This window comes from Herpailurus yagouaroundi, unplaced genomic scaffold (assembly GCF_014898765.1).
Source record: "Herpailurus yagouaroundi ecotype Mexico unplaced genomic scaffold, PumYag 192, whole genome shotgun sequence".
Classification (NCBI taxonomy): domain Eukaryota; kingdom Metazoa; phylum Chordata; class Mammalia; order Carnivora; family Felidae; genus Herpailurus; species Herpailurus yagouaroundi.
Window position 1 is genome coordinate 21,251,296 of NW_024412423.1, and position 27,646 is coordinate 21,278,941.

Genomic DNA, 27,646 nt, shown 5'->3' on the forward strand with positions numbered 1-27,646 from the left:
GTTGTCCCCTGGTGCTGCCTGTTGACTCCCTGATGCACTGCCATCTCTACCCCTCCTTTCCTGCTGCAGTGGCACGCGCTGTCTCGGGAAGAGCAGGCCAAGTATTATGAGCTGGCCCGAAAAGAGAGGCAGCTGCACATGCAGCTCTACCCAGGCTGGTCGGCGCGTGACAACTATGTGAGTGTCCGGTGACAGGGATGGGTAGGGGAACCTTCAAGATGCCATGCCCCGGGCCACACTCTCAACGGGGAAAGGCAGACCACCGTCCTGAAGGCACAGATACAGAGGGCAGGTGCGGTATAGGGCTCAAGGCCTCACCTGGCCAGCTCCGAAGCCAGCTAAACAAGGGAAGCTGCCCTAAAAGGCAGGCCCATGTCCTCTTTTCCACCTAGGACATACTTCCCCTCAGGGCTGTCGCGCAGCATTTGGCCACAAAGGCAGGAGGGGCGTATGGGGCCCTGTAAGTCTTCTCCATTCAAAATGGAGACCAGCATGGGAGAGGGAGGAGTCGTCTTTAACTCCCATGGTACCCTGGTAAAAACTGCAGTCAAATACTAGGCCTTCCATGTAGAAGGGATCATGTACCCAGAATCTCAGCAACAGGCAAGCAAGGCTGCAGCTCTTCCAACCACTCACTCGATGGAGTTATAAAGGGACCACCTGCCAGATCCAAGCATCCCTCCCTTTATTCCCTGCAGGGGAAGAAAAAGAGGCGGTCACGAGAAAAGCACCAGGAGTCCAACACAGGTGAGGCTTTCCCTCAGCAGTGCACACTCCCCTCCAGGCCCACATTTCATGAGCACCCTGCTCTGGCCCAGAGGGAGGGACAGAGTACTGAGCCACATACCTTCAAAGGCCTGGGCCCTTCGGAAACAAGGCCCACTTCTCGTAAGTCAAATACCCTTGTGAAGAATAGCTGTACCGAGTTCTTTGACCAGAGTTAACACTGGTGTACTGCCTCGCCACAAGTCTCCTACCTTTGCTAGCGCTGCTAGGAGCAATGGATTCTACGATTCTGCCACAATGGGCAGCAGTCTGTATGGGTGGAGGTGCAGCCATGTCTAGGTCCAGAAGTCACACAGCTTTAGTTTCCATCTGAAAATGTGTGTAGACTAGGTTTAAGCTACAGCAGGAGGGGGATGTGGGTCAGGCAGATTGCGCAGGGAGTTGGGGGAGGGGGGCAGTGAGGCAGAAGAGGCTGGATCACCATGGGCCTCCCTGGGCTCCTCTCCCACTGCTCCTGTGCTGCAACCTGAGAGGAGCCAACATGATAGGATCCCCTCCTTCCCCCACCTCCACCATTCTTCCCACTGCCTCTACCGCCTAGCTAGGTGTCCACCTTTCCTGATACCTTGGCTCTGGGTCCCGGGGCTCCCACCGGGGCTGGCTGTGCCATGGCGAGGCCCTGTGCCCATGGGACCTATGGGGTATCTGTGACTGGCTGACACTGATGTTACCTCTTCTTTCTGGGCCCTGTTCTGCCCTGCTGCCTGCCTGCTCGCCCTCTGCCCTGCTCTGCCCCTCTGGCATGGCTGTGAGCAGACCCTGGCTCGCCTAAGAAATGCCGTGCTCGCTTTGGCCTCAACCAGCAGACGGATTGGTGTGGTCCGTGCAGGTGGGTTTGTCCCCACCACCATCCTCCCTTTGCTTCAAGCTGCTTCCCTGATTCTGCACATGTTCTGCTAGGCCTGTAGCCCTCATTTGGTACCCCATCCCATCGCATACCACACACTGGGGAGCACCTGCCCTCCGAAGAATGAGGTGGAGAGACAGATTCAAGAAGGTAGTTCTGGTGCCTAGTGCCTGGAGTCCTCTGTTAATGATGGTCTGACGCTAAGCTTAGCATATCCACAGTAGGCCTTATCATCCACCTCATTCAGGTGACCTAAGTCCCTGCTACCAGGCCTAGAATTCACCATGGTCCACCAGTTCCCTCACTTCTTCAAATTGGGATTCCTGCTTGTATTATCCAGAACCCTTAAATCTAAGAAAATCAAGGTGACTATAGTAGAGAGCCACCTGGCTTGTACCTGAGACCAAAGGATGGGAGAGGCAGGGAGACAGGAACAGGGGTACACCTGGGCTGTCCTATCAAAAGGGCCATACCAGGCTCTGGGGCACTAACTGTGTGTTTTGCCATACAACAGAGAAATGCCTGTGTGAAAAGAAGGTATGCTTACCACATGGCAAAAGTTTGCCTGGTTGAGGCCAGGCCTGGTAGTTCCTCATGGACTCTACAAAATATTGCCAGTCCCTCAAAGTGCCTACATGCTCCTCTCCAAGGGCAAAAAGGAATTTGGGGGCTATGTGTGTATATGTACACATGTCGGGAGGCTATTTGTGTTGCTCTGCCTGAGCACCATTATGAGCACTGCATTCCTTTGCCTTAATGCAGATATGAGCCCCACAAACCCGTGAAGCAGGGGCTCAAAGGCCCAAACTAGGAGATGGCTCCCCTGGAAAACATGAGGCAGCCCACAGGGCTAGCCTACAGAAGGTTCCTGGGCCACCTTGTGGCTGCGCTGGGAACTGCACCTGTTCCAGGTTTGGGCCAGGCCCAGCAGAATCACAGCGCTAGGTGTGAAGGCACAGGCACATCACCCAAGTCCTGGGGAGAGGGGACAAGAGGTCAGTTAGGCCTGTGCAAAGACAGCATTTTCTGGTTGTGGTGTATGACTATGAATTCACCCTCTGTTTACAGATAACTCTCTTCACTATTCCTAGGAGGAAAAAGAAATGCATTCGGTACTTACCCGGAGAAGGCCGCTGCCCCAGCCCAGTTCCTTCCGATGACAGTGCTCTAGGCTGCCCCGGGTCCCCAGCCCCCCAGGACTCGCCCTCATACCTCCTGCTACCCCACTTTCCCACAGAACTGCTTGCTAGCCCTGCGGAGCCGGCACCTACATCACCAGGTCTCTCGGCCGCTCTCAGCCTCCCAGCCCCCTGGACCCCAACAGGCCCCCCACAGCGTCCTGCAGAGTACACAGCTGCAACGACAGGAATCTCAGAGACAGGCAGCCTAGCATGTACAGGACACCTGGCCGCCTCCAGGGGCTCATCCTCTGAGAGGAAGCGACAGAGCCCCAAAGCACGTGGGAACTGGCCAGGGGCCCTGTTACCTCCCTCTCAGGGACCGGGCCCAGGAGACTTCCGAGGCTGCACAACTTCTGCCTGAACCCGGGGCCATCAGTTCAAACTACGCCAAATGGTGGGAATCAGATCTGCATTGTGTCATCTAATTAAGGGCATCCCTTGTGCCTACAGCAGCCTGCATCTGTTCCTTTTACCCTCTATCTTGCTGGCCAGATGCCCCTGCCTCCCTTGCTTTTCTACTATAGGTCACAGATAGGCTGGACTAAGCCCAGCTGCTTTCCCCACCCTACACCTCCTTGGCCCCATCACTGCCACACCCTCCCCATACCACACACTTCAAGGACCAAGAATGAGCTGGTTTACAAAACCACATGTGAGCATGGTCACAACCACATGCTCAAGACAATAATGCTTCTCTTAACCTGGAGAAGCCCTGTTGACAGAAAAGGAGTTATTCATACATAAACTGGACCAGAGTAAGCCTTTTGCCGTGTCCTCAAGAGCTTACAAGACTAGGAGGAAATGGAACAGGTTAAGTTTAGGCCTATTACCACAGGCGGTAGGAATAACCTGATACTACCTTATCAGGCAAGTATGGGCAGTGAGAGGTATCTGGCTCTAGTTCCTATTACTTGGGTATGTTTCCAAGAGAAACTCAACCTCCCAAGAAGCTCTGATACCAAGGTCCCATGCCTGTTACTAGTGACTGAACTCAAAAGAAATTATGGCCCCAAATCCAGCATGCATCCCTCCCTACACCAAAAGCCTCTGTCACAGTTCTAGCTCCTGCTTCTCCAGGTCAGTCTAGCCAGCTCTTAGGCAGTTTTAAGAGGGCAAAAGAAACCTCATGACCCCCAATGCTCACCTTACAGCACTGAAATCGCTTCAGCTTCAGTTTCCCGAAGGGGCTGCAGGAAGGAGGACCATCAGCATCCAAGCAAGGAGCCCAGAGAATCTCTAGTGGTGGTCAGTGGGTTTTCACCACCGCCTAGTTTAACCCATTTCTGAGCCAAGCTTCAAGCCTGAGCCTTAAAAAACAAACTTTTAATTTAACTTTGTCTCCTCAACTGTATATAGCCTGAACCCAAAGAAAAAGGGCTGTTCCTATACCCACACACCCCTCAACAAAAGCCTTCATAGTTCCTACTTTAGCCACTGGCTTCTCAGAATCCAAAGATCATATATTCTAGTATAGTGTTGCAAGAAGTCTTGAGAAAAAGGACTATTGTAGTGTTCAAAATATTTTTGTATTGTTAATGCATCATCATACAAAAACTTTTTTTAACATGAGAATAAAGATACTTTTTACTGGGTTTCTTTTTCAAAGTTGACCCTGAGGAATATGCTGTTTCAGTAACAGAGCATACAGACTACTTTTCTTCCCCACAGCCATAAAACTTGGGGTTTACTCTCTATAATGGTACACACATTCTAAAGACTTTCAGTCCACTTCACCTCCCTGCTGCAACCCCGAGAGCCAAGCTCATTCTAGGTGTAAACTACTATTCCAAGCCTTGGTCCTAACTCCCCAATCCTCGGACCTCACAAGTGATGCAGGTGCAGGCTAGCCTGCACACGACATTGCGCTGGAAACTGCCACCACGGACCCACATGACCACCAGGCTCCATCTTCCCCTCCATTTTCCTTCCACACAAAGACTGAACACAAGTATACATCCTATTTCAAGGAAAACCAGACCAGGAGTCTTCCTTAATTTGGGATCAGAAATTTCAAAAGTGCATTTTAACAGCACCCTTTCTTCCCCAAAACTATTAAGGTGCTTGAGATATCTTCGTATTTTTATAGAAAGCCTCTCCAGTTTGATAAATCTACAGACTACTTTTATACAGCAGTGTCCATCATGTTTAAGAATACAGCTAACTCCTAAAACCCAACATGAATGTAAAAGGTGTCATAAAGCCACCTCAATAGGTCAATCAACTGTTAGATACAAATGCTGGACAAGAATATCACAACAGCCAGCTACTGGGCCACCGATCATGCATTGTACTTTTCACGGAGTTCTATTTTTGGGATTTTATGTTTGAAAATATTTATAAATAAAGTCATCTTCCAGAGTAGTGTCTATTTAAAGTAGGCCACTGGAAGCTGTAATCCCAGATGGGCTTTTTTCTCCAAAGAGTTAGACCATTCTCTCGACATCTGTCCCATTTAAAGAATTCCACTCTGGCTAATGGCCTAGTTGTTTCAAAAACTACATTTTAAGGCTTATGCAAGACTGGGTTGCTGCATCTGATTTGGTGTCTTATTTAGAGCACACTGGGTACAGGAACAATGCACCCTTTGTGTATGTGAGGGTGAAGAGGGGAGGCATTGGCAACTTTGTTACAATCAAACCAGCCTTTTAAAAGAAGTGATTTCAAAGAGGAAACAAATCCTCCCAGATCACACCAGCAAATTCCTGAGGCCACAGGTGACTTGAGAGTGAAGCCCTAAATTCAACTTCAAATAGCACACCAGTTCCATCTCACTGCCAGCCAAGAACTAGCCATTTTTAAGACCTCAGACAAGATACCTCAACCTCCCTTACACATTTCCCAGAAAACAAGCAAACGGGCTTGGCATACAGATCTTGACCCTTCCCATGTTTCAGCTGCCCCTCCTGTGCTCACAATACGGTGAAGGCTCAGCTCAGCAAGCTGGCAAGACCTGCCCAAGTCTCTCAGTTTGAACATGTTTCCCCTTTTTAGAGAGAAAGCCCTGTGGCTATACTCTTCTAGCTGTGTGTTTTGAATGTCCCCAAAGCACTACTGCCCTGCTCTATGCAGTGTACAGGAAGTCTGGCTAGGAAAGCCACAAGTCCCGGGCAGCAGAATGATTCTGTGCATTATTCCAAAGAAGAAATAAAATTGGTTCCTGCATGCATTTCTAGGAAAAAAAAAAAAAAAAAAAAAAAAAACCCAGCATAGAAACGGCAAAGGTAACAAAGACCTGCCAGGTCTATATATCAAGGAAGATTTGAGACCAAAAACTAATTCCTTAATAAAAAAGCTGACTGGCTTTTGTTTCAAGTTAGAAAGGCTGCTTTATCAGGACTTTCTCAGGTCTACTCAGAGCTCACCACCCAAGGAGACCCTGGTTCCCAGGAACTCCCCCAGATTTCTAACTCAGGCTCTTGGGCTCTCTACTGGCCCAGGGCAGCTAATGGACCTTCACTGGTCTACCTGTACACAATGGGCAGGAGGGGTCTGAGAGGAGCCCTAACTGATGTAATTAAGACAGTGGAGAGACGTTAGAAGGGGATATTCCCATAGTCAGTTTGCTAGAATAAAAGCCTAGCTCAAGGCAGGACAGATTATGAAATTAACGCTAGTGTAGGCACAGAAGTAACTGGAAAAAGCAAATTCTGTGCTAGGGGTAGGAACTATCCTATCTCTAGCGGTTGTCAAGAATTCAGTCACTGGCAATACAAGGTAAGAGGTATCTCATCAGCTATGAATTCTATAGCAAATAGTTACTAGTTCAAGTTGATACATTTTTCAAGTTCACCTGGGGCTCGGGACCAGGTCTTTCTTCTCCATTCAGATGTTCTTACATTTCTTTATCTGAAGACTTGTTCTTTTGAGCATGTACAGTCAATCTCTGGGGTATGGGTGAGGGAAAGGGAGAAATGTGGAGGGGGAGTAAAGAGTAGGAAATGAAGGAAGAGAAGGAAAGGCAGGCCACTCTGGAAACTCCTCTTAAATACAGTTTTGTGACAGTGTGGCTCTCTGTATTCCCACCCATCCTAACAGCCTCCTGGGACACAATTATCTGCAAAGCAATTGAAATAAGTAAAAGATGTTGTAGAAAAGCACACTCAGCACAGAAAGGTGCTCAGTAAGTACTTCTGAAATTTTTAAGTTAAGCAGTGTCAAAAAGTCATGGGAACCACAGAATGTAGAAATAGATACTGTTGTAAGCAACTATATTCTATATTCTTCCCACAAAATGCCTCTCGGTTTTGGGACACAGATCAGATGTAGCCAAGGTGTGAAATACTACAAGGCAACAAGTATACCATCCAGGAGTTACATAAACTATCGCTCAAATCAAGTCCCACACTGGAATTCCATCCAATGAGAGCATCCTGACCAACTCTTTTATGCCACCAATAAGGCTCCTATCTACTGACAGCTCAACAGTAAGGACAGCATTCAGTCTATACTGCTTAGATGTCCAAAAGGCTCTATGCTGGGCCAAGGATTATGTTCTAAACTTCCCACACCATCAGTCTTGATATGCACATCTCGTTCTCACTCTGCCTTGCAAAGAGTCATTTTTAACAGTAAACAAAACATCAAATAGGACTGTCAAACTCCCAAATTCACAATCCTTTAGTACAATACTAAAAAAATGTTTTCGTTCAAATACTCAAGAACTGCACTGCCCGACATGGGTCTAACTAATTACTACTCTTCCCAGAGTATCACAAAATTCTGTCAGCCCTCATGTCTCTTTTCAGCCTATGTTCTCCAGCAGACCTACTGACACCCAACCTTTTGCTGGTAGTTCCACACTGAACACTGCCTTCCCCTCACCTTGGCATCACTCCACTCCCAACCAAAACAACTTCTGAAACCAAATTAGTTTCTCTCACAGCACTTTCATAGACTCTTCCAGCCCTGGGGCCCCCATTTACTCATTAATCTTGTTCTGTACAGGAACATTTTTAATAGTTACTCATCCCCTCCTAGCAGTATTTATGCCTTGCCTCATGAGCTACGCCAAAAGCTCCCAAAAGGGCAACCATCTCTTACACTTCCTACAAAAGAGAAGCCAGAGGCTACACTTTAGGGATTCAATCATTTCATATGTTTTCCCTTTACTTGCAGTCTTCTCCCTTACTCTCTTCTGTCCTAGCGTAAAATCAGTTTTCATACAAACCAGATAACTGAAGATTACCATCTTTATAAAGCTCAAGTAACTTCTAGGGAGAATATTTGTTTGATTCCATTCCATTTAAATGTATAATGAGCTTTAGAACAAGAAAGACCAGAAAGACCTTCAAATGGAAGTGGTGGCACAAGTTAAGCTTGGAAAGATGAAAGCTTCTTAGGCCATGGATATGATAAAGGGTACTGCTGTTCTCTCAGTTCTTTCCTCATGCAAGCCACTTCCCATCCCTGTATAAACTGCCCTAGTAAGAGTCTAGGCAACCTATACAGCATTTCATTTTTTTTCAGATACAGTATATATTCTTTTTTAAGTTTGAGAGAGGGAGGGAGAGAGAGAGAAGGAGGGAAGGAGAGGGAGAGAGAGGGAGAGAGAGGGAAGGAGAGGGAGAGAGAGGGGGAGAGAGAGAGAGAACGAACATATCCCAAACAGGCTCCACACTGGGTGTGGAGGGGCTCAATCCCACAACCAGGAGACCATGACCTGAATCAAAACCAAGAGTTGGATGCTTAACCGACTGAGCCACCCAGGCACCCCCTAATTTCTTAATTTACCTTGGATCAGCCAGCTATAGGATTGGCCAGTTTTTAAGTAAGCTAAGAGACCATGTGGTTTGGAATATCTGCCCGCTCTGAGTCACATGTTCATAGGAATTCATTGTTACTCTTCTTCTCCTACAGCTAGTTCCAGTCTAAGCTCAGCATTACCATTAACTTCATATTACAGGGCTGCAGTCCTAACAGTGCACCAAATTACAGTATAAATCTTAATTCCAGGAGCTGATGTGTTCAAACAGTTGCAGAATAAACAAATCACAGCTATAATGCCACTCAAGAATCTGTAACAATGTTAGGATGTCTCTGTGCATCTTTGGAAAAACATAAAAACTGCAAAGCAGTACCTACCTTTTGTATTAAAGATAGATTTGTGAAGGCAAGCTAATAAAATATAGCAGCACTTCAAATGACATAACTTGCTTCTACAATATAACAATTATTAGAATCTGTTTGAGGGGGCATATCCTTAATCCATGGCTATGTCAGGGAAAAAGGACTAAGCGAACATTCAGAAGTAGTTTGGTTTACTCTCAATCCTAAGTAACACAGTCAATGAAAAGCTGAGAAGCCAAAGAAATTACCATTTCGAACTTACCTAAGGACAGGTAGGCACTAAGAGGCAGAAACGGGGTCCGGCCTCACAGTATGACTTCATTCCACAGTTTTAGTTTAGAAAAGCCAGGAGAGTGGGAAAGAGTTTATCTCTGAAGATAGGTTTGGTTACTGTGGATAAGGAGAAAGGGCCACTTACCTTCCCTGCGTAAGGTAAGGGCACAGAAACTCTTAGTAGGCATATTAAAGAAATATTGAGTGGACAGCAGGTTAGAAAGGATAAGGTAGGCCGAGTGCTGCAGCCAGCCTGAAGTGCCTCTGAACACCAAACCTATGACTTCTGTGGGCACGCAATGTCCACAAATGGCCTATTTTCTAGTGGATGAGCTGTCAGACTTCTATTAAACCTGAGAGTTTAACATTATCAGGATATTTTGTTTAAAACCTAGGGCCATAATCTACAGAAAATCATGAAGGGGGCAAAAATCTTTACTATATATATCTTGTCTACTCAAGTATTACCTATTCAGAAAGATCCTAGTGTCCTTTAAATATGGGTAGTGGTATTATTTAGTCCTGTAATTCCAACAATTCTTGGGGGTTATACAGACTGAGAACAGGTTTTGTTTCCCAGAAGCGGATATGTTTCCTTCCCAAACTAAACATGGCACATGTGCTAACAATCCTGAACTTTCAAGAGTTTTGTTTTTCATAATCTTGCTAGGGATAGAATGGGGGGTGGGATTAAGCTTTTTACAAGAACTGACAGGCAGGAATTAGCAGAGGAGACACTGCAGCTAGGGTTGAATTCTGCCACCTTCCCAATTAAAACTAGGACAAATGGAAAAGAAGTATGATCCCTGGAATGAAGGGAGCCAGGGAGCCAGAAGTAGTCACAAAGGTTGGCAAACTTTTTCTCTCAAGGGCCAGAGAATAAACTTTTTAGGCTTTTTGGTCAAATACAGTCTCCTATATTGATTTTTTAACAATACTCTAAAAACATAAAAACCATTTTCAACTCAAAGACTGCAAAAACAGGCTGTGGGATGGATTTCACCCACACATGGGCTGTAGCTTGCAATCTCTGGTACAAGCAACGAACAGGAATTCATGTAACACAGCATACGGGACTTTATTAAATAAGACAGACTTGGGGCAATGAGAGGTCAAGTATAAGGCCAAATTACTGTCAACAAATAATCTGAGCCACAAAAGCTCACAGTAAACATGAAGAGAATGCAGGAAGATTACATGTGAATACAGGTGATGCTAAATGGGAAAGGAAGAAAAAAGGGAGCACATAGGAGGAAAGAAACAAGATGATAAAACAATTTGTGAGCCATCTCAAGCCATCAAGAAAACATTCTACTGTAGGGCAGAGGCTGGCAACAAGATCAGGACATGCAGTCCTGTGTGGCCATGTACACAGATTAAGAACTAAAGCACTGGCAAAAAATAAAATAAATAAAAAATAAAGCATTGGCTCTAGCAAACCCTGTCACTGGCAGTCAGAAAAGACACAAGCCTACCAGAACCCAATTGTTTTGTAAGCAGCCTCCAGTGAGTCAAGACACAAACTGACTATAAGCTGTCTCCAGCTACAAAACCATTCGTATATTTAACTCATTTAATAACAAGCGAAGAGACACAGTTAAGTACACAAAAGCAAACCATTTACCACCTACTATGTAACTTACTTTTTATTGAAAGTATCTTGCATTCATGATGCATACCTTCTAGGTTTTGCCAGACATTTTAATGTTAAAGGTTAAATTATTTTTACATGCAAGTAGTGTGACGTTTCCCCCACATGGGATCACTGATTATAAAAAGATGACATATCACACAGGTTATTTGTCCTTTTTAATTGAAAAGCTAACAGACCATCTAGTTATATTTCCCCCAAAACCACAAACTGAGGAGTAACTGACTCTCTAGCCAACATAGTCAAAGCTGAGGATTAAAAATGCAAAAACAAGTCCTTAGATCCAATTAAAGGAGCCCTGCTACATACAGGTTCATCAATACCAGTGGCACTCTTTGATTCCAGGAAGCTGGAAGACATCCTAATAATCCCACTCAAAACATTTACCTCAAGTAGCCTTTTTCCAGTTTCCAACTCATGAATAAAGATAATACGTTGTTAATTCTAGTTCAGAAAACTTTTTGCAACTTGTTTTATTTACAATGCCAACTTTTAAAAGGTTATTAAACTAACGTTAACTGACAATAAACTAGATGGAAAACATTTTACAGAGAGGGAAATCCCAAAATGCCACCTTCTATAGCGAACCCACAGTTGAGTTTTATTCAGAGTGAAGAAACAAAAACTTTTGATCATACTGGAAGAAACTCAGCCATAAGTTTGGAATCTGTACTCAAACTACACATGCAAGGAGGACAATATTCTGCTAAAACAACTGATTTGCTGCTGCGTTTGTCTACGGTTTGTCTAATATTAACAATTATAAACAGAGCAGTGCAACTAGTATTTGGAACAATCCTTACAGTGTTACAGTGTCAGGCATAACATTTCACTTCTCTTCACACCACTGGTTCTCTTTGCGTACCTAGAAGAGACAGATATAAGGAAGCACCTTAAGAAGTCTTTCCTCAGACTACTACCTAATGATTCATCAACAGACTATGAAGAGGGTCAGACAGGGACAGACAAAAAACTGGAAAAATACCAGGTTACAAGTACACTTCCTGGTTATCCTTCTTTGCCTCCCCAGGTTTTTATTCTACCCTGCTGAAATTATCAAAAAAACAAAGGCAATGGGCATTAAAGCTTCAGTCACCAGACATGGCAACAAATTCAAACAGTTCATGCACATTATTTCAGTTTGTAGCTGTGTCAACATTCTGATCTTTTCATTCATTTCTTCCCCCACTCACTAAGATGCTCATAAGTGTCCTGGCATAACACCATCCACAGGGGTTGCTTTTCTGAAGTCAAATATTTATGGCTTGCTTACATTTAAGGTCCCAGGTGCCAAAACTAGTAACTGCAAAGGAGTAACTATCAAAGAGCACCTATGATTGAAAACTAATCGTTCTTATGCTTAGGCAAGAGTGGTATTGTGCAAGTGTTTAGACTTAACAGACCACTCTCAAAACGAGTATTTTTATAACACAGAAGGTGCCTACTAACCCTCAAGTAAAAGTCAAGATTCCCTGATAGAGACAACACATCTTTTCTGAGCATGTTTGCATTTCATTATTTTTTAAAAAGTGTGTGATCAAGAACAAGCTGTGAGCAACCTACCTGGGCTTCCTCTTCTTCAGTAAAATCATTTTTGATATTGAAGGTCTTGCGAATCTCCTCAGGAGTTTTCCCCTTGATCATATTGGCAACAGTCTTGCATGTAACATCAAGCAAACCTTTAATGTCTAAGTAGTTCGCAGCCTGTAAAGTGATTGTTTTCATTAAAGAATTATTTGAGGTTGTAACCTAAATCTAAAGGTAGTGATTGCCAATCCATATCTAATTAACTAAACTAAAATGCTAGTTAATTTTATGAAATTAAAGGGAAAATAAATCAGATTCTTTTGTGAAATATTTTTGTATGTCCTTCTGTTATACCTTCTATAATATGGAGTCCTGCTGCTGCCTTAAGCAAACTACACTACCTCTAATGCTAGAGAAGAGCCGCTACTTATGGGCGTGCATGTTTGTGCTCATGGGTGCACAAGCATATGTCAAATCTTGACAAAAATATATAAAGAGGCAAAAGCAGTCATAGCATTATATTTTACTGATCTCAAACAATTTCTTTGGTTTCTTTGGTTTTCTCTATTTTCTACTCTTACCTTCAATATTCCCTTTGGCTTTAATTTCATCTTTCATTAGTGTAAGGTAAAAGCTTAGATCAGTGATCTTCTTTTCCAATACAGGTGGTTTAGTGCTATCAACTTTTCTCTGAATACTACTTTAGCTGCATCTGCGATTTTTGTGTTGGGTTTTATTTCCATTCAGATCAAAATACTTTCTGGCATACAATTTTTAATTCTTTTCTAGTTTTTCTTTTGATTTCTTCTTTGACTCATGGGTTACTAAGAAGTGTTAAGTTTCCAAATATTTAGATTTTCCAGATAGCTTTGTTACAGACTTCTCATTTAATTTCACTGTGATCAGATCACACAGTGTATGTGCCTTGACTCCTTTCAAATATTGGGACTTTTTTCCTACCATTAACAGGTCTATCTTAGTAGTATACTTTTGAGAAGAGTATGTATTCTGCTGTCATTATATTTAACATTCTATAAATGTCCATCAGGATAAGTCAGTCAATAGTGTCATTCATGGCTTCTACATCCTTACTGATTCTACTTGTTTTATCAATGAAGTAGAGACACGTGTTAAAATCACTAGGCTTGTGGATTTGTCTATCCATCCTTTGAGTTCTACTGGTTTTTGTTTCACTTTTTGGAAATTCTTTTAGGCAATAAACACTTAGGACTATAATGCCCTAATAATGAACTGATCCCTTCATCATTATGCGGCAACCCTCTTTAATCCTGGTGATATTCTTTGCTCTGAAATCTACTTTAATATAGTCACTGCAGTTTTCTATTGATTACTGTTATCATAATTTAATCTTTTTCCACCCTTTAAATCTGTCTCTTTAAAGTGGGTGTTTTGGACACAGCATAGCTGAATTTTGCTTTTTAAAAATTCAATGTGACCATCTCCACCCTCTGTTGCATTTACATTTGATCACTTATTTAATATGGTTCTTAATATATAAATTCAAATATAGCACTGCACTGGAGTTTATAGAGAATTAAAATTCAGTGTCAATGAATTTAATAAATTTAACTATTAGAAGTGCTAGAAATATCTTAAAGAATGTATTAAGAACATACCAGAATAAGTTCAAAAAGTGTTCCTTGGTCAACTTTCAGGAATTCTTGGTCCCAAACAGGGATATCATCTGTTCGCTTTTCTTTGTTCTCATCATCCTCAGGAGGAGGGGGGTCATCCTTGTGGTGGGTGCACCATTGAATGACCTGTAAAAATGAAAGTTTATTCCTCTGTGGCATTACATCACAAGGTACTCATTCCACTAATGGGGCAAAGTTGTTTTTACACTGGGCTAAGAACTAGCTAGAAGTTCACTTGAATAATCAAGTTAGTAGTCAAACTTGAAAAGCAAAACTGAAGCTTGAGGAATCTTCATAACCCTAGGGGTTAGACGATCTTAAAAGCAAACATGCAGATAGATAATTATACTTGACCACACTAAAAAGCTCCTGTGCAAAAAATACATAAAGTCAGACAGGACAATGACTAAAAACTACATGCAACATGAGCAACCAGCAATGGATTACCCTCTAGAATATAAATCTTAAAAATCACTACAAAGTGGGGCACCTGGCTAGCTCAGTCAGTAGAGTATGTGTCTCTCTCTTGATCTCAGAATAGTGAGTCTGAGCCCCACACGGGGGACAGAGCTTACTTGAAAAAAAAAAAAAAAACAAACCACTAAAGAAATGAGCTACAGATATGAACAGGCTATTCACAAAAGAAATCTCAGGAGAAAATGCTCAGTTTTATTAGATGCAAAAACCAATATTACAGTTACTACTTGAGGCTGACAAAAAAAAAAAACCAACTCAGGATTTTGATACTAATCTCTGGCAATAGTGTGAGGATAACATGAACCTTTATACTGGAGAGTGAGGTAATAACCCCTTTGAGGGGTGCCTGGGTGGCTCAGTCAGTTAAGCATCTGACTTCGGCTCAGGTCATGATCTCATCGCTTGTCTCTATGCTGACAGCTCAGAACCTGGAGCCTGCTTCGGATTCTCTGTTTCCCTTTCTCTCTGCCCCGCCCCCACGTGTGTTCTGTCTCAGTCTGTCAAAATTAAATAAACGTAAAAAAAAAAAAAAAAAGTTACAAAAAAAATAACCCCTTTGGAAAGTAATCTATCAAATACTAGTGAGGGTGAGGATGTGCATACATTATCACCAAGAAATTCTAAACATCCGTGACATGCGCACAAGAATACTGGGCATAAGAACAAAGCAAGAAAAGCCCACACGTTCCCTTAGAAGGGGAATAAACACACATAAAGTTTCAGAGAGTTGGTTAGACTCTATGTACCATCATAAAGACCAAAATCAACACTGAAAGAGTTATAGGCTATAGAATCTAGGTGGTAAGTGGGTGTTTGCTGTATAGTTTCACTTTTCTGTATGATTAAAATTTATTCAGTATAATACTGGAGGAATAAGCAATGCTGAGAAAAAATGGCAGAACTGACAAACTATACTGCCAGGATGTAAGAAAAGGAAAGAACTATTTCTAGAAGGGAAAGTCAAGCTATGGAGTTTTAATGAAATAAACAATAGTTTTTTAAGTATTCCAGTTGTATAAGAAAACAACAGCAGTATTTGCTTACGTAAGCATTAAAAAAACTGGTAAGTATATCTAAGAAACTAATGTTGACTAGTATTACTTGAGGGGGTTGCAGGTTAGACAGAGCCAAGGATGAGAGGTTTTACCATATACTTTTTTTTTTTTTTAATTTTTTTTTTTTCAACGTTTATTTATTTTTGGGACAGAGAGAGACAGAGCATGAACGGGGGAGGGGCAGAGAGAGAGGGAGACACAGAATCGGAAACAGGCTCCAGGCTCCGAGCCATCAGCCCAGAGCCCGACGCGGGGCTCGAACTCACGGACCGCGAGATCGTGACCTGGCTGAAGTCGGACGCTTAACCGACTGCGCCACCCAGGCGCCCCCTACCATATACTTTTTTGCAGTTTTGGATCATGCAGTTATTCAGTATGTAATTTCAAATATTCCTAAGAATAGGCTTAAAAAACTTATTCTCTGAAGTGGCCCCGTATCACCCAGACCATTAACTCTGATCTTCTGTACTAACTCCTTGCTTGTTCATTATGCTCTAGTCACCACACTTGCTGCCTTCCCACCTTTCCTCAGAGTAGAACATGCTCTTGTCTTAGGGTCACTGCACTTGCTCCCCATGCCCAGAACTCTATTCCCCCACATAATCATGTCTTTGTTCAACGATCGACTTCTCAGGCATTTCCTAACCACCTTTATTTTAAAAATAGCTAACTCTCCATCGATCAACCCAGTTATGCTCCACAGCTTTCTCATCTGACTTATTTATCTTGTATGGTTCCCCCACACCTTTAGGATGTTAATTCCCTAAGGGCAGACATTTGGTCTCTGGTTACTGCTATAACTCCAACACCTAAAAAATGGCATTTGAATAAAGTCCTTTTAGATGCATTTTACATTAGGATAAAACAGAATGTTTATTGCAAGACAATACCCAGAAGAAAAAAATCTAACTGGATAAAATATAAAGCTTCTAAACCATAAAATACTATTAACTGACTTAAGTCAATGCAAAGTGATAGAAACACCATATAAACAACTCCTATAAAAAGTCCACTAGATTACAAAATGGATGAATCTTGAAAACATTATGCAAAGCCAGACACAAAAAGACAAATATTGTATAATCCCATTTATATGAGGTGCCCACAACAGTCCAATTCACAGACACAGAAAATAGTGGTTAACAGGGGCTGGAAGGGGTTATTGAGGAGTTATTGTTTAAGTAGTACTGAGTCTCAGTTTGGAATGAGGAAAAATTCCTACAGATGGTGAGTCGTGGTGGCTGTACAACAGTGCAAATGTACTTAATGCCACTGAGGTGTCCAGTTAAAAAAGTTAAAATGGCAATTTTTAAAAAGAAATTTTAATGTTTATTTTTGAAAGAGAGAGAGCAAGCAAGCATGAGTGGGGGAGGGGCAAAGAGAGAGGAAGACACGAAATTCGAAGCAGGCTCCAGGCTCTGAGCTGTCAGCACAGAGTCTGACACGGGGCTCAAACTCATGCATGAACTGTGAGATTATGACCTGAGCCGAAGTTGGACGCTTAACCGACTAAGTCACCCAGGTGCCCCTGTTTATTTATTCTTGAGAGAGAACAAGTGGGAGAGGGGCAGGGGGAGAGGGAGAAACAGAATCTGAAGCAGGCTCCAGGCTCTGAGCTGTCAGCAAAGAATCCAACACAGGGCTCAAACTCACCAAATGCGAGATTATGACCTGACCCAAAATCAGACACTTAACCAACTGAGCCACCCAGGCATCCAAAAATGGCAATTTTTATGTTATGTGTATTTCATAACAATTTTAAGTTTATTTTGAGAGAGGGAGAGCACATGCACGTATGCTAGCAGGGGAGGGAGGGAGGGAAAGGTAGAGAGAGACAGAGAGACAGAGAAGAGAGAATCCCAACCAGGCTCTGTGCTGGTAGTGCAAGGCCCAACACAGGGCTACATCCCATGAACCATGAGATCATGACCTGGGCCAAAATCAAGTCAGACACTTAACCAACTGAGCCACCGAGGTGCTCCTACAACTATGTTTAAAAAGCCCACCAGAAAGACACGCAAAGGAAAACAGACCAAGCAGAAAATACAAATGGCCAATAATACATGCCAAAAAATGTTCAGGCTTAGAGAATCACTTTTTACCCAGTCTAGGGCAATTAAAAGAAATGCTAATAGCTAATTGTGGTAGGATATGGAAAAATACGCAGCACAGCTGTATCTCACACCAGGATCAAGAGAAAGCATTAAGATGAAACTGCATATAGCCAATGACCTTTGAAAATCTCTGAGCAAAAGGCCAACTGGAACCAACCATTCTCATCTCTAAGCTTAACTAGTTTCCTCCACTTTATAAAAACTCGGTGCTATTTCTTCAGATGAGCATCCAATTAAATGGCTGGCTCTGTTAAGGAGCCATGTACCCTGAAATGCTACAATTCTATTCAACGTGAAGAGCCTTTTATGCTTAGACACAAGGTAAGGTGGTCAATGGTGTGGGTATATTTATCCTCAAGCTCCCCTTGCAGCGTATCTATCAAATAATCACAGGACCTAGTTAAATAAACATAACAAATATCCAGACTCATAATCAGTCGATGTAAGGAAGCGATCTATGTAGCAGTACAATAAGATCACAAGGATGTTCAATGAAAAAACAAAAGCATATATACAAATATATAGTTTGTTACCTTACCTTTTTTAATATTGCTGCATTAACATTTGGTAGAGGAACTGGGTCATCATCTCCTTCGTCATCCATTCCCAAATCTAAGAAAACCAGAAGAGAGGTGCCATTATTCCCATTATTTATACCAAGGAGGCTATGTCTCAAATGAGTAATTTGCAAGACATTGTCTACGACTATGAAAAGTACTCTACTAAAAATAGTTCTCTTATGAGCATTTAAAGTTAGTGGTTCCCAACAGGTCCATAAACCACCAAAAACTATAAAAAGTTGTGGGAGTAGACAATTTCAGGATTATTACACAAAAAGGATCCTTAATAAGAAAGAAAAGTCACTTAATAAGTGGGACTGAGATGACTGGTCAGCCATTTAGTAAAAAATTAAAGCCAGACCCTTAGCCTTACTCTTAATACCAAACTCTCTAGATGGGCTGCATTTAGAAAGACAGAGGAAAAAGTATTCAAGTAACAGAATCTCAATGTATTAAAATCTGAAGCCCAAAGATGTATATATACACACACAAATCATGCAACCACTGACAAAAATAAGGCAGGCAGCTCCTTATGTACTGGTATGATCTCAGGATTAAAGTTTTTAAAAGCCAGGTATAAGAAAATAAGTGTTAACTGAATAAAAATGGGCATATACTGAGATATTTAGATTTAAAATAACTTCACAGGAATACAGAAGTATTAACAATATTCTGTGTAGGGAAATTAACAAGAATGTGGGTTGAGGGACTCAGTTTCAGTGGATACCTGTTAAGAGTTATTCATCACGTACATATTACCTACAATTGTGAATCTACAGGTTGTCCTGGTAAAAACACCTAACTTTCAGATTCTCAAAGTGATGGTGAACTCCACGGAAAAACCTTAAAAATAAAATCCCTACGTTAAAGATCCTAAATAAGAGTATTTTTCATGCCAAATGGGTCCACCCTTCAGTTTCTACATGACTAAAAGAACGGCCAAAGTTATTTACTAGTTAGCAAGTACCAAGATTAGTGTCCCAAAGTTACTTCAGCACTATACTGGTTGTAGCAAACAATCAGTTATGCTGACATGGCCAGTGCTGAATCAAATCATTTCAGTTCCTGATAAGTTAACAGGCGTCCTAGGCAATGGAGAGTCAGCAATGAACACAGGAGGATGCAAAGAATTGCTGCAATTTTAGATAGAACTGCTCAAACATGTCTTATTTAAAAGATGACATCTGAGTAAAACCCTAAAGGAGACAGAACACCTAAGCAGAGAAAATGGCAAAGGCAAAGGTCTTCTGATAGGAAGGTCTGGCATGTTCTAATAACACAGAAGGGATCCAATATTACTAGAGCAGGGTTAGCAAGGGTGAAAGCAGATGAGACCAACAACAGAGGACTTGATAGTAACTGGGTACTGTGCATTTTGGCTACTGTACTGGGAATAGGTGGCAGAGAACAGGAGAAAGAAGGAAAACAACTCTGAGGCTGGTGGCTTGTACAGGTTTACAGCTATGGAAGAATGATCCAATTCTGTATGTATTTTGATGGTAGAGGCAAAAAGGTTTGCCAACAGATGGGAAGTAGAGTTAAGAGTCAAGGAAGACAAAGGTTTATGACATGAGGAAGTGGATGGATGAAAGTGCCACTGGAGTTACCATTAACTGATATGAGCAGAGAAGTGTTCTCTGATATGTCAGAGAAGTGTCAATCTAGTTAGTTGTCTAACTAACTAGACAAAGTTAGTCTAGTTCCCTAACTCTGAGGTACCAATTAGATCTCCAAGGGTAGACAAACCAGTTAAATATGTCAAGTGTAAAAATTAAAAGAGATCAGAATCACAGGTAGTTTGGGGAACTGGTGTACAGACGGCACATAACATTATGAGGCTAGATGAGATGACCAAGGGAATCAAGGAGTACATATATTATGAAAAGATCCAATGATTAAGCCAGCCTTGAGGAACTACAGACTTTAAAAATGGGAAGACAGAAGGGTGCCTAGGTGGCTCAGTTAGTTAAGCATCCAACTCTTGGTTTCAGCTCAGGTCATGATCTCAGTTTCTTAAGTTCGAGCCCCACACATCAGGCTCTGTGCAGTCACCAGGTGGAGCCTGCTTAGGATTCTCTCTCCCTCTCCCCCACTTATGCTGTCTCAACCAATCAATCAATCAATATTTAAAAATGAGAGGATAGAAAGCCGTGAGGTAAGTACTAAGTAAAGTATCCTGCAAGTCAAATGTAGAAGGGGATGATCAAATGCTGTCAACAGGTCTAGATGAGAAATAAAACAGATCACGCACTTGACAACATGGAAGTCACTGAGCTTAACAAGCAGTTCCAGTGGAGTGGTAAAGAGAGTAGACTGAAAAATTATCTTAGTTTCCTGTACAGATGGATCAATCCTGTCCCCTCTCCTCCTTTCTACCAATGTCATTCCCTGATCCCATCTCAACCTAGAGTAAAAGTACAAAAATGACTATCTCAATTTGCATTAAGCCACTTTTGCTTTTCCTGTTCTAGTATGAAGTATTTTGTAAATTAATTAATTTATTTAGGGGCGCCTGGATGGCTCAGTCTGTTAAGTGTCAGACTTCAGCTCAGATCATGATCTCATAGTTCAACAGTTAAAGTCCAGCATCAGGCTCTCTACTATCAGGGAAGAACCTGCTCTGGATCCTGTGTCTCTCTCTCTCTGCCTCTCCCCAGGTGCTCCGGCACAGGCTCTCTCAAAAATAAACATTGGAAAAAAAAAAAGGAAAGAAACTTAATGCCTTTTTAAAAATTTATTTATTTACTTACTTAGTTACTTACTTATTTATTTAAAGTAGGCTCCATGCCCAATATGAGGCTTGAAATCATGACCCTGAGATCAAAAGTCACATACTCTACTGAATGAGCTAGCCAGGTGCCCCTAGTGTGAAGTATTTTTAATTAGAAGGGAGAAAAGGAAGTTACAATATATAAAATACTTGAGGAACCATAATACAGAACACCAACTTGTTTAGATCCAAATGTTATTTGGAAGAAGGTTTAAGCCCTGTTAAAAACAAGGGCCTTATTGGGGCACCTGAGTGGCCTCTGGCTTTTGATTTCAGCTCAGGTCATGATCTCACAGATCGGTTTGTGGCACTGAGTCCCACATCAGGCTCTGCGCTGAAGGTGTGGAGCACGCCTGGGATTCTCTCTCCCACTCCCTCTGCTCCTCCCCATCTTGTGCGTGCGCAGGTGCTTGCTCGCTCTCTCTCTCAAAATAAATAAAACAGTTATCAAGGATCACCTCCCTAGCATTTAAACTAAGGATGTACAATGTCTTTTCCACTTTTAGACTGACTTCACAAGTAGCAACAGTCATTCCTTTAAGCTATTTAGTTTCAAGGACTTCTGAAAGACACCTGTATCCTGATACCACATCCTGAACCTGAACAAATCAGTACGTCCACGTGCACACATGCCAAGATTTTCAGTTCTGATTATACTGTGATTAGGTTTTATTTTTGTCTTCTAAGTCACAAAAAACCCATAATCAGAGATACTGCAGATGCAAAACAAAGAAAGCAGTAAGCTGCCAAATCCAATGGACTCCAATCCTGATGAGGCTAGAATTTTATATAAACGACTGGTACTTAAGATAAAAACCATTCACCTATGATGCCCAAAGGCTATGAAGTATGAAGGCAAAGAATCATTTAACTGTTGCTATCACTCCACTTGCTTCAGTGATCAAAAGAGGCATGGATAACCTTCACGGAGCCCTATGTTCTTATGTGGGCAAATGCTTTTTGAAGCAGCACAGGACAGATTAGTGTGCAAGACACTACTAAGATGAAATAAAGAACACTTTCATCGCCAAAGCAAGTATTCAGGCAGCAGTTTTGGTATCAGTTCTACATCTTCTAGACAAAGCCTTACTCACCTGCCTTTAGGGAACTTGGAATGCTTTCACACTCTTTATTAGTGACCATACCATAGTTCTTCATTCAACAGGTACTTGATGAACAGTGACTGTGGGATGTACCAAGGGGTTTACAACTTAATAGAAGTGATCTATGTATGTATGTACCAGGATACAGGACCGTAAGTGCCACATGATTGGTACCAATTACCAAAAAGAATTACATGTTCAGCTTTTATCAGCAAGCAGAAATTACCAGCTTAGGAAACAGAAGACACACCCTCTGTAATTTAGCTTTTGCCTCTACCGAACTTAATATGTGCAGGAAGAAATCCTCTTACTATGAAATTCCAAATAACCAGTCTGTAGATGAATGTGATAATCACTCTGGTCACCTCAAAATGCCTCCCTTGACTTCCACAAATCTTATTCCACTCATTCCCCACTTCTGACTTCTACTCTCTTAATTCCACCTGTCTCCCATTCCAATATGGCTGACTGCCAACCTCAATTTACTCCCACAGATAAATACTCCTACAACCCACCACACAAAATCTATGTATCCCTAGCAGTCTACAGCTCAGGGATCAATCCACACACTCAACTGTCTAGTAGACTGTTACAAAACTCTTTTGGGCGTGGGGTGGGGAGGGGACCAAACATACATAACATGTTCAAGCTCCAAAGTCACATTCTTTCCATTTCTCTCAAGCCCATTCTTCAGCTCTACCAACTACAGTATCACAAGTTCACCCCCACACCAATAAACCCCAACTAAAAATTTCAATTTTACTTTTCTCTAACACACCTTGTCCACTTTACCTCAGAATAACCTCCCAAAACATCCTAATTTTACTAAATTTGAAATATCACCTCACTAGTACCACCCACTATAGTCTCTACCCAAGCCTGAAAAATAACATCAGCCAAGATATTTCCCCAGCACCTCTTGGCACATTTTATCAATGCACTAATTATACCATGTGACAGCGTGTCTTGTTTGGTGTCTTTCTTCCCAGTTTGTAAATCCTTCAAGGGCAAAGACGGTTTCTCACTTAGCTTCCTTTCCCCAGCATACAGCTAGTGCTTGGCATGTAACTTTTCTCTTAGCTGAAGCATAAGCTACATAAAAACCTTTGATATTTGAATACTGAACAACATTCTTCTTAATATTAATTTTTTTTCACCAATGCAAGAAACTGATTTGCATTGTCTCCATATACTATTAATTAATGTCTACCAATCCACTGGAATAGTAAGAAAAGATTCAAGTGAACTAGTAAAAGTTTCAAAATGTTTCAGGACCTGTTTTGTAACCTTACTTCTTTAATGTGCGGGGTCTATGCTTTGCAGCAGTTTCAAAGGAACGACAAAAAAGACAAAAAGGAAAATGTGGTTTAAAAAAAAAAAAAAAAAAAAAAAGACCGACATCTCAATTTACCATCTACTCAGCTTACTCCCCTGCTGAAACAAAGTACTCTATTTAGCTACCATATAGGGAGGTATCTCTTTTTCCGGAGGCTTTTATTTTTCTCATTACAAACAGCGAACCCAAATTTACTTCAAAGAGAATTGGGCCATTATTGTCTGATGCTGGGAAATCACTTCAGTATTAGTTTATGGCCTTACCTATTTAGCAACAGGAAAAAAAAAAAAAAAAACAAACAACCTCATTAATTCAGACAATACAGCAAGGCTGTCCTGTATCAGAAAACTGTAGTTTTTAATTTAAAAAATGTAAACTTTATTTACCCCTCATACTCTTGCGCACTTAATGACAAATCATGCCTTGTATAAATTCAGTGTTGACAGGTTATCTCCACCTAAATATTACTTCTACTTTTCCTTTACCCAGGTTTTCTAATAAACTTACCTTCCAACATGGTCTTGATAGTCACAGACTGTTTGGCAATTTCAACATCAACTTCAAATATCTCTCCATCAGAACTCTGCAACTTAATTGAAGGCATCTAAAAAAAAAAGGTATTATATTGAACTTGAAATTTAAGAGATATTAGTTCTATACATTTGGTCAACTATAATCTGTTAGAAGACCTCTATCTTACTAACTACAAAATCCTAAGCACCCGTACTATGTAAAACCCCCGTTAAACACTTCAAGTGGTTATTCACAGGCTAGTATAGAAATGTTGACAGAAAATTTTTTCAAAGTTTCAAATTTTTTATAACTCATAGGAACACAAGCTTTTAAGGCCTGCCCTAATGAAATTATTACTGGAATAAATTTAAGAGTTACATTCTACACTTCTAATGCAAAATATATTTCAAATAAACTTGTTTTATTTTGTCTTTGCCTGCTTTTCTGCTCTAAGTACTGATTACTCTCATCTGAATAGTTAACTGCCACAAAAAACTGCAAACCTGAGGGTGGTCAGTCCTAAACAAACAAAGCTAATAACGTACTCATTTTCCAATAGTGAAACTTAAGTGAAAAATGAGTTCAAATCCAAGGAGTATATGAGAATATACTTACATATGTTTGCATCAATGTAAAATATGCAAGATAATGAAATATTTAAGGATAAACAAATAATCTAATTTACAAAACCAAATAAGGTACCTAAATTTAACAGTACTTCTTAGCTTTCATTAAGACTGTCCAGGTTTCCAAGTTTGAGTTCTGCTAAAATCCTCAAAGAAATAACCCATTACTTGCTCCAAAAATGTATTTATTACCTCAGATAAATTATGAGTCATTGGGGAAAAGACACTTCTTAGATAAAAATTAATTAAGCAATTAACTACAAAGGACTTGAGTTCTGACAAAAAAACAACCAAACACTTCTTTAAAATTAAAAGTTCTAAGCCATCAATTTCTTATTTTCAGATTGCTGGCAGAGGCACTTGGGGGAAGACTCTCAAGATTAATCCACGATCTCTTCAAGTTTCAAGTACAGAATTTAAAGGCCCTTGCTTCTGAGTATTCATAATCCTGCAATGTCACTATTAAGTTGAAATTACAGAGTTTGGCATTTAAAACATTCACTTCGGGGCGCCTGAGTGGCTCAGCTGGTTAAACGCCCAACTCCTGATTTCAGCTCAGGTCGTGATTTCATGGTTTGTGAGTTCAAGCCCTACATAGGGCTCTGTGCTGACATGGAGAACCTACTTGGGATTCTCTATCTCAAACACTAAAAACATTTCAACCATTCACTGCACCTATTTTAGGATCAAAGACTTCGAACCCATGAAATCAGTTAAAATATTCATTCGCCTTTTCCCAATTATCTCCATTCCTCCAAATAAACAAAAGAAAGGAAGCAAAAATGTAAAGCTATGTTTTAAAACCAGCTACTGAAATATCCTGCTCTGAATCAATGGTTAGAGAGAATCTCATTTCACTTTTCAGTTCACAAAGATGTCTGTTCCTCCATGATGCTTAATGCTTGCCAATAATGCAGTTGTTCTGTTCAACAGAGAAGTGCCCAGTTCAGAGAACCTTCCCTGTGACAGGGCAGTAACAAAAGGTAATCCCAAAGGAAATACTTCAACGTGAACTCTTTTTTTTTTTTTTTTACCAAACATTCTACATTCTTTTTACATTCGATAGTACTGGAATGAACACTAAAGAATGACAAGTCTGGAACTTCAGTTGATAAAATTAGTTTTAAGGAAGGTGACCATTTCGTATTTCTCTCAAATAACTCTTGGCAAATAATTAGATCTGCTTAGTCATAGTCAAATTCCTGTATTAGGTTACTCTTAAGGGAGTTGAGATCTTATTAAATAAGCAGGGAGGCAATCTGTTAATCTGTAATCGGATGCACTTTGTGATGCCAAACTTAATACTTAAAGAGAACTTTTTTTTAATGTCTTAGAGCTAGAATTCGGTGCAAAACTGCAATAATAATGGATGAGATTTTGATTTGACAGGTTTTCAAGCAATTCTTTAAGCTCCTCATCTTGAAAATTAAATCCCCCTCCATGACTGGAATGAAGCAGGTTCTGTCAACAACATAAAGAAAAAGCTGTTTTAAGGGACCCGAATTCTAGCACCTCCTTTTAGAGAGGAGAGCGAAGTCTGCGTTGCTCTGTGACAGATACATTCTATTGTGACGCTCTGATACATTCACTATCCCAAAACCCAAACGTGAGGTCCTATCCAGGTGAACATTCTAACCCTGTAAAACATGACCCAAAGCGTCTAGCTTTTAATGAGTTAGGCCTCCCTACAAGTCACACCACCATGACGAGGGCATCTGCTATTTCAACAGTTGTTTCAGCAACTCCAAGCTGTGGCAAAAAAAATGGCGAGAAATATTCTGAAGGAGCAAGCGGCTATCTGCAAGCATGAGGCCCAAACACAGCCAGGACCCGGGACTAGTGAGGGCAGATACAAGGGAGAGAAGGAACGCGAGCCAAAAATCCAGCGCTCCCAAACTCCCACCGGCCACGCTCCCTCCGGACACCAAACAAACACGCACACCACGCCCACGCCCGCCCAAAGACCTGCACTGAAAGCCCCGCCGCCACCCCCGCCCAAGAGAAGCCCAGGGCTGCAGCCCGGGCCTCGCAGCCGAGCTCTGCGCAGACTGACGCTCGCCCCGTGCGAGGAAGGACCAATCCCGGGCCCGGCTCGCACCTTCTCCCGCCCGCCGGCCTGGGCGCCCACGAGGCGTCGTGAGGACGCGCGGCCAGGAGAGGCCTCGCCGTCGGGGGGGGGATGGGAGGGAGGGGGAGGTGGGGCGGGAGAACGGGACCCAGCGACAGGTTCCACTGGGCCTGAGGGACGCAAGGCCCAGGTGCCTCCCGCCTCCGGCAGGCCAAAGCACAGCGGTGCGGACACCCAGCTCGCAATCCACGGCGCTACCGCCCCATTCCGCTCGGCCTGCGTCTACTCACGGTGCTCGGTCTCAAGGAGACTGCGGGCCGGAGGGTGACAAAAACAGGGCAGGGCAGCCTCCGCTACGAGAAGAGAAAGGCAGAGAACAAGGCCACTACGGCGGCGCGGCGCGGCGTCGGCCTTTATAGAAGCGGGCGCAGGCGCCGAGGACCCCTGAGCCCGAGGCGTCACAGAGCCGGCGGGGCTGGCCGCCGAGATCGCCTGACGCAGGCCAAGGACGGTGGGGCGGAGAGGCGGCGGGCGCGAGGCGCGGGGGCGGGGTTTCGTCCTTACCCTCTCACTCCACCCCACCCCACCCCACCCCACCCCACCCCACCCCACCCCCGAGAGCGCGGCTCGCTGTCCTGAAAGGAGGAGAGCGGACCTAACTGGGGTACTCCGCAGCCAGCCAGGGTCCTTCAGGCAGGGGCTGGCCTAAGCCGAATTAAAGACCCCAGTCCTGAAAAACCTAGAAACTGCTAGTGGATGTGTGGAGGGGGGGAGGGGAGGGTTAATGTTCGGGAGGCTTTCTGGCTCCCCTTTCCTGAAGGGGAAAGAAGGCTCAGGCGAAGAATGGCAGATGGGCGTTGCAGTCACCGCCCTGAGATACCGCTGGGTGCCTCGGCGTCATCCCCTGTGCCCAGCATGCGTTAGTTCTCTCTCCATAACAACCCATGAAGTGAAGTTCTGTTACCTTTTCCCCTGCTGTATACCTGAGAACAAATTCAGAACGACACAGTTTAGTGTTCCTAAGCGTTGTTTCCTACT

At 42.4% G+C, this 27,646-nt stretch overlaps 2 protein-coding genes across 2 annotated transcripts in view; one reads left to right on the top strand and one right to left on the bottom strand.

Moving 5' to 3' along the window:
- The window catches only part of TCF7 (transcription factor 7), a 30,248-nt gene extending 25,073 nt beyond the window's left edge, over nt 1-5,175 (top strand). Inside the window, 6 exon segments of the mRNA XM_040444482.1 lie at nt 70-177; nt 699-747; nt 1,543-1,615; nt 2,725-2,893; nt 2,895-2,948; nt 2,950-5,175. Of these exon segments, the coding sequence (XP_040300416.1) occupies nt 70-177; nt 699-747; nt 1,543-1,615; nt 2,725-2,893; nt 2,895-2,948; nt 2,950-3,066 (570 nt within the window). The 3' untranslated portion in view covers nt 3,067-5,175.
- Nucleotides 5,176-10,772: 5,597 nt separating this feature from the next.
- SKP1 (S-phase kinase associated protein 1) lies at nt 10,773-27,057 on the bottom strand. Its single transcript, XM_040444483.1, has 6 exons — nt 26,899-27,057; nt 23,909-24,005; nt 18,171-18,244; nt 13,969-14,112; nt 12,368-12,508; nt 10,773-11,669 (listed from the first exon to the last, which is right to left on the bottom strand). The coding sequence occupies exons 2-6, from the start codon at nt 24,003-24,005 to the stop codon at nt 11,634-11,636; spliced, it is 492 nt and encodes a 163-aa protein (XP_040300417.1). The 5' UTR covers nt 26,899-27,057; the 3' UTR covers nt 10,773-11,633.
- Between the last annotated feature and the right edge of the window lie 589 nt (nt 27,058-27,646).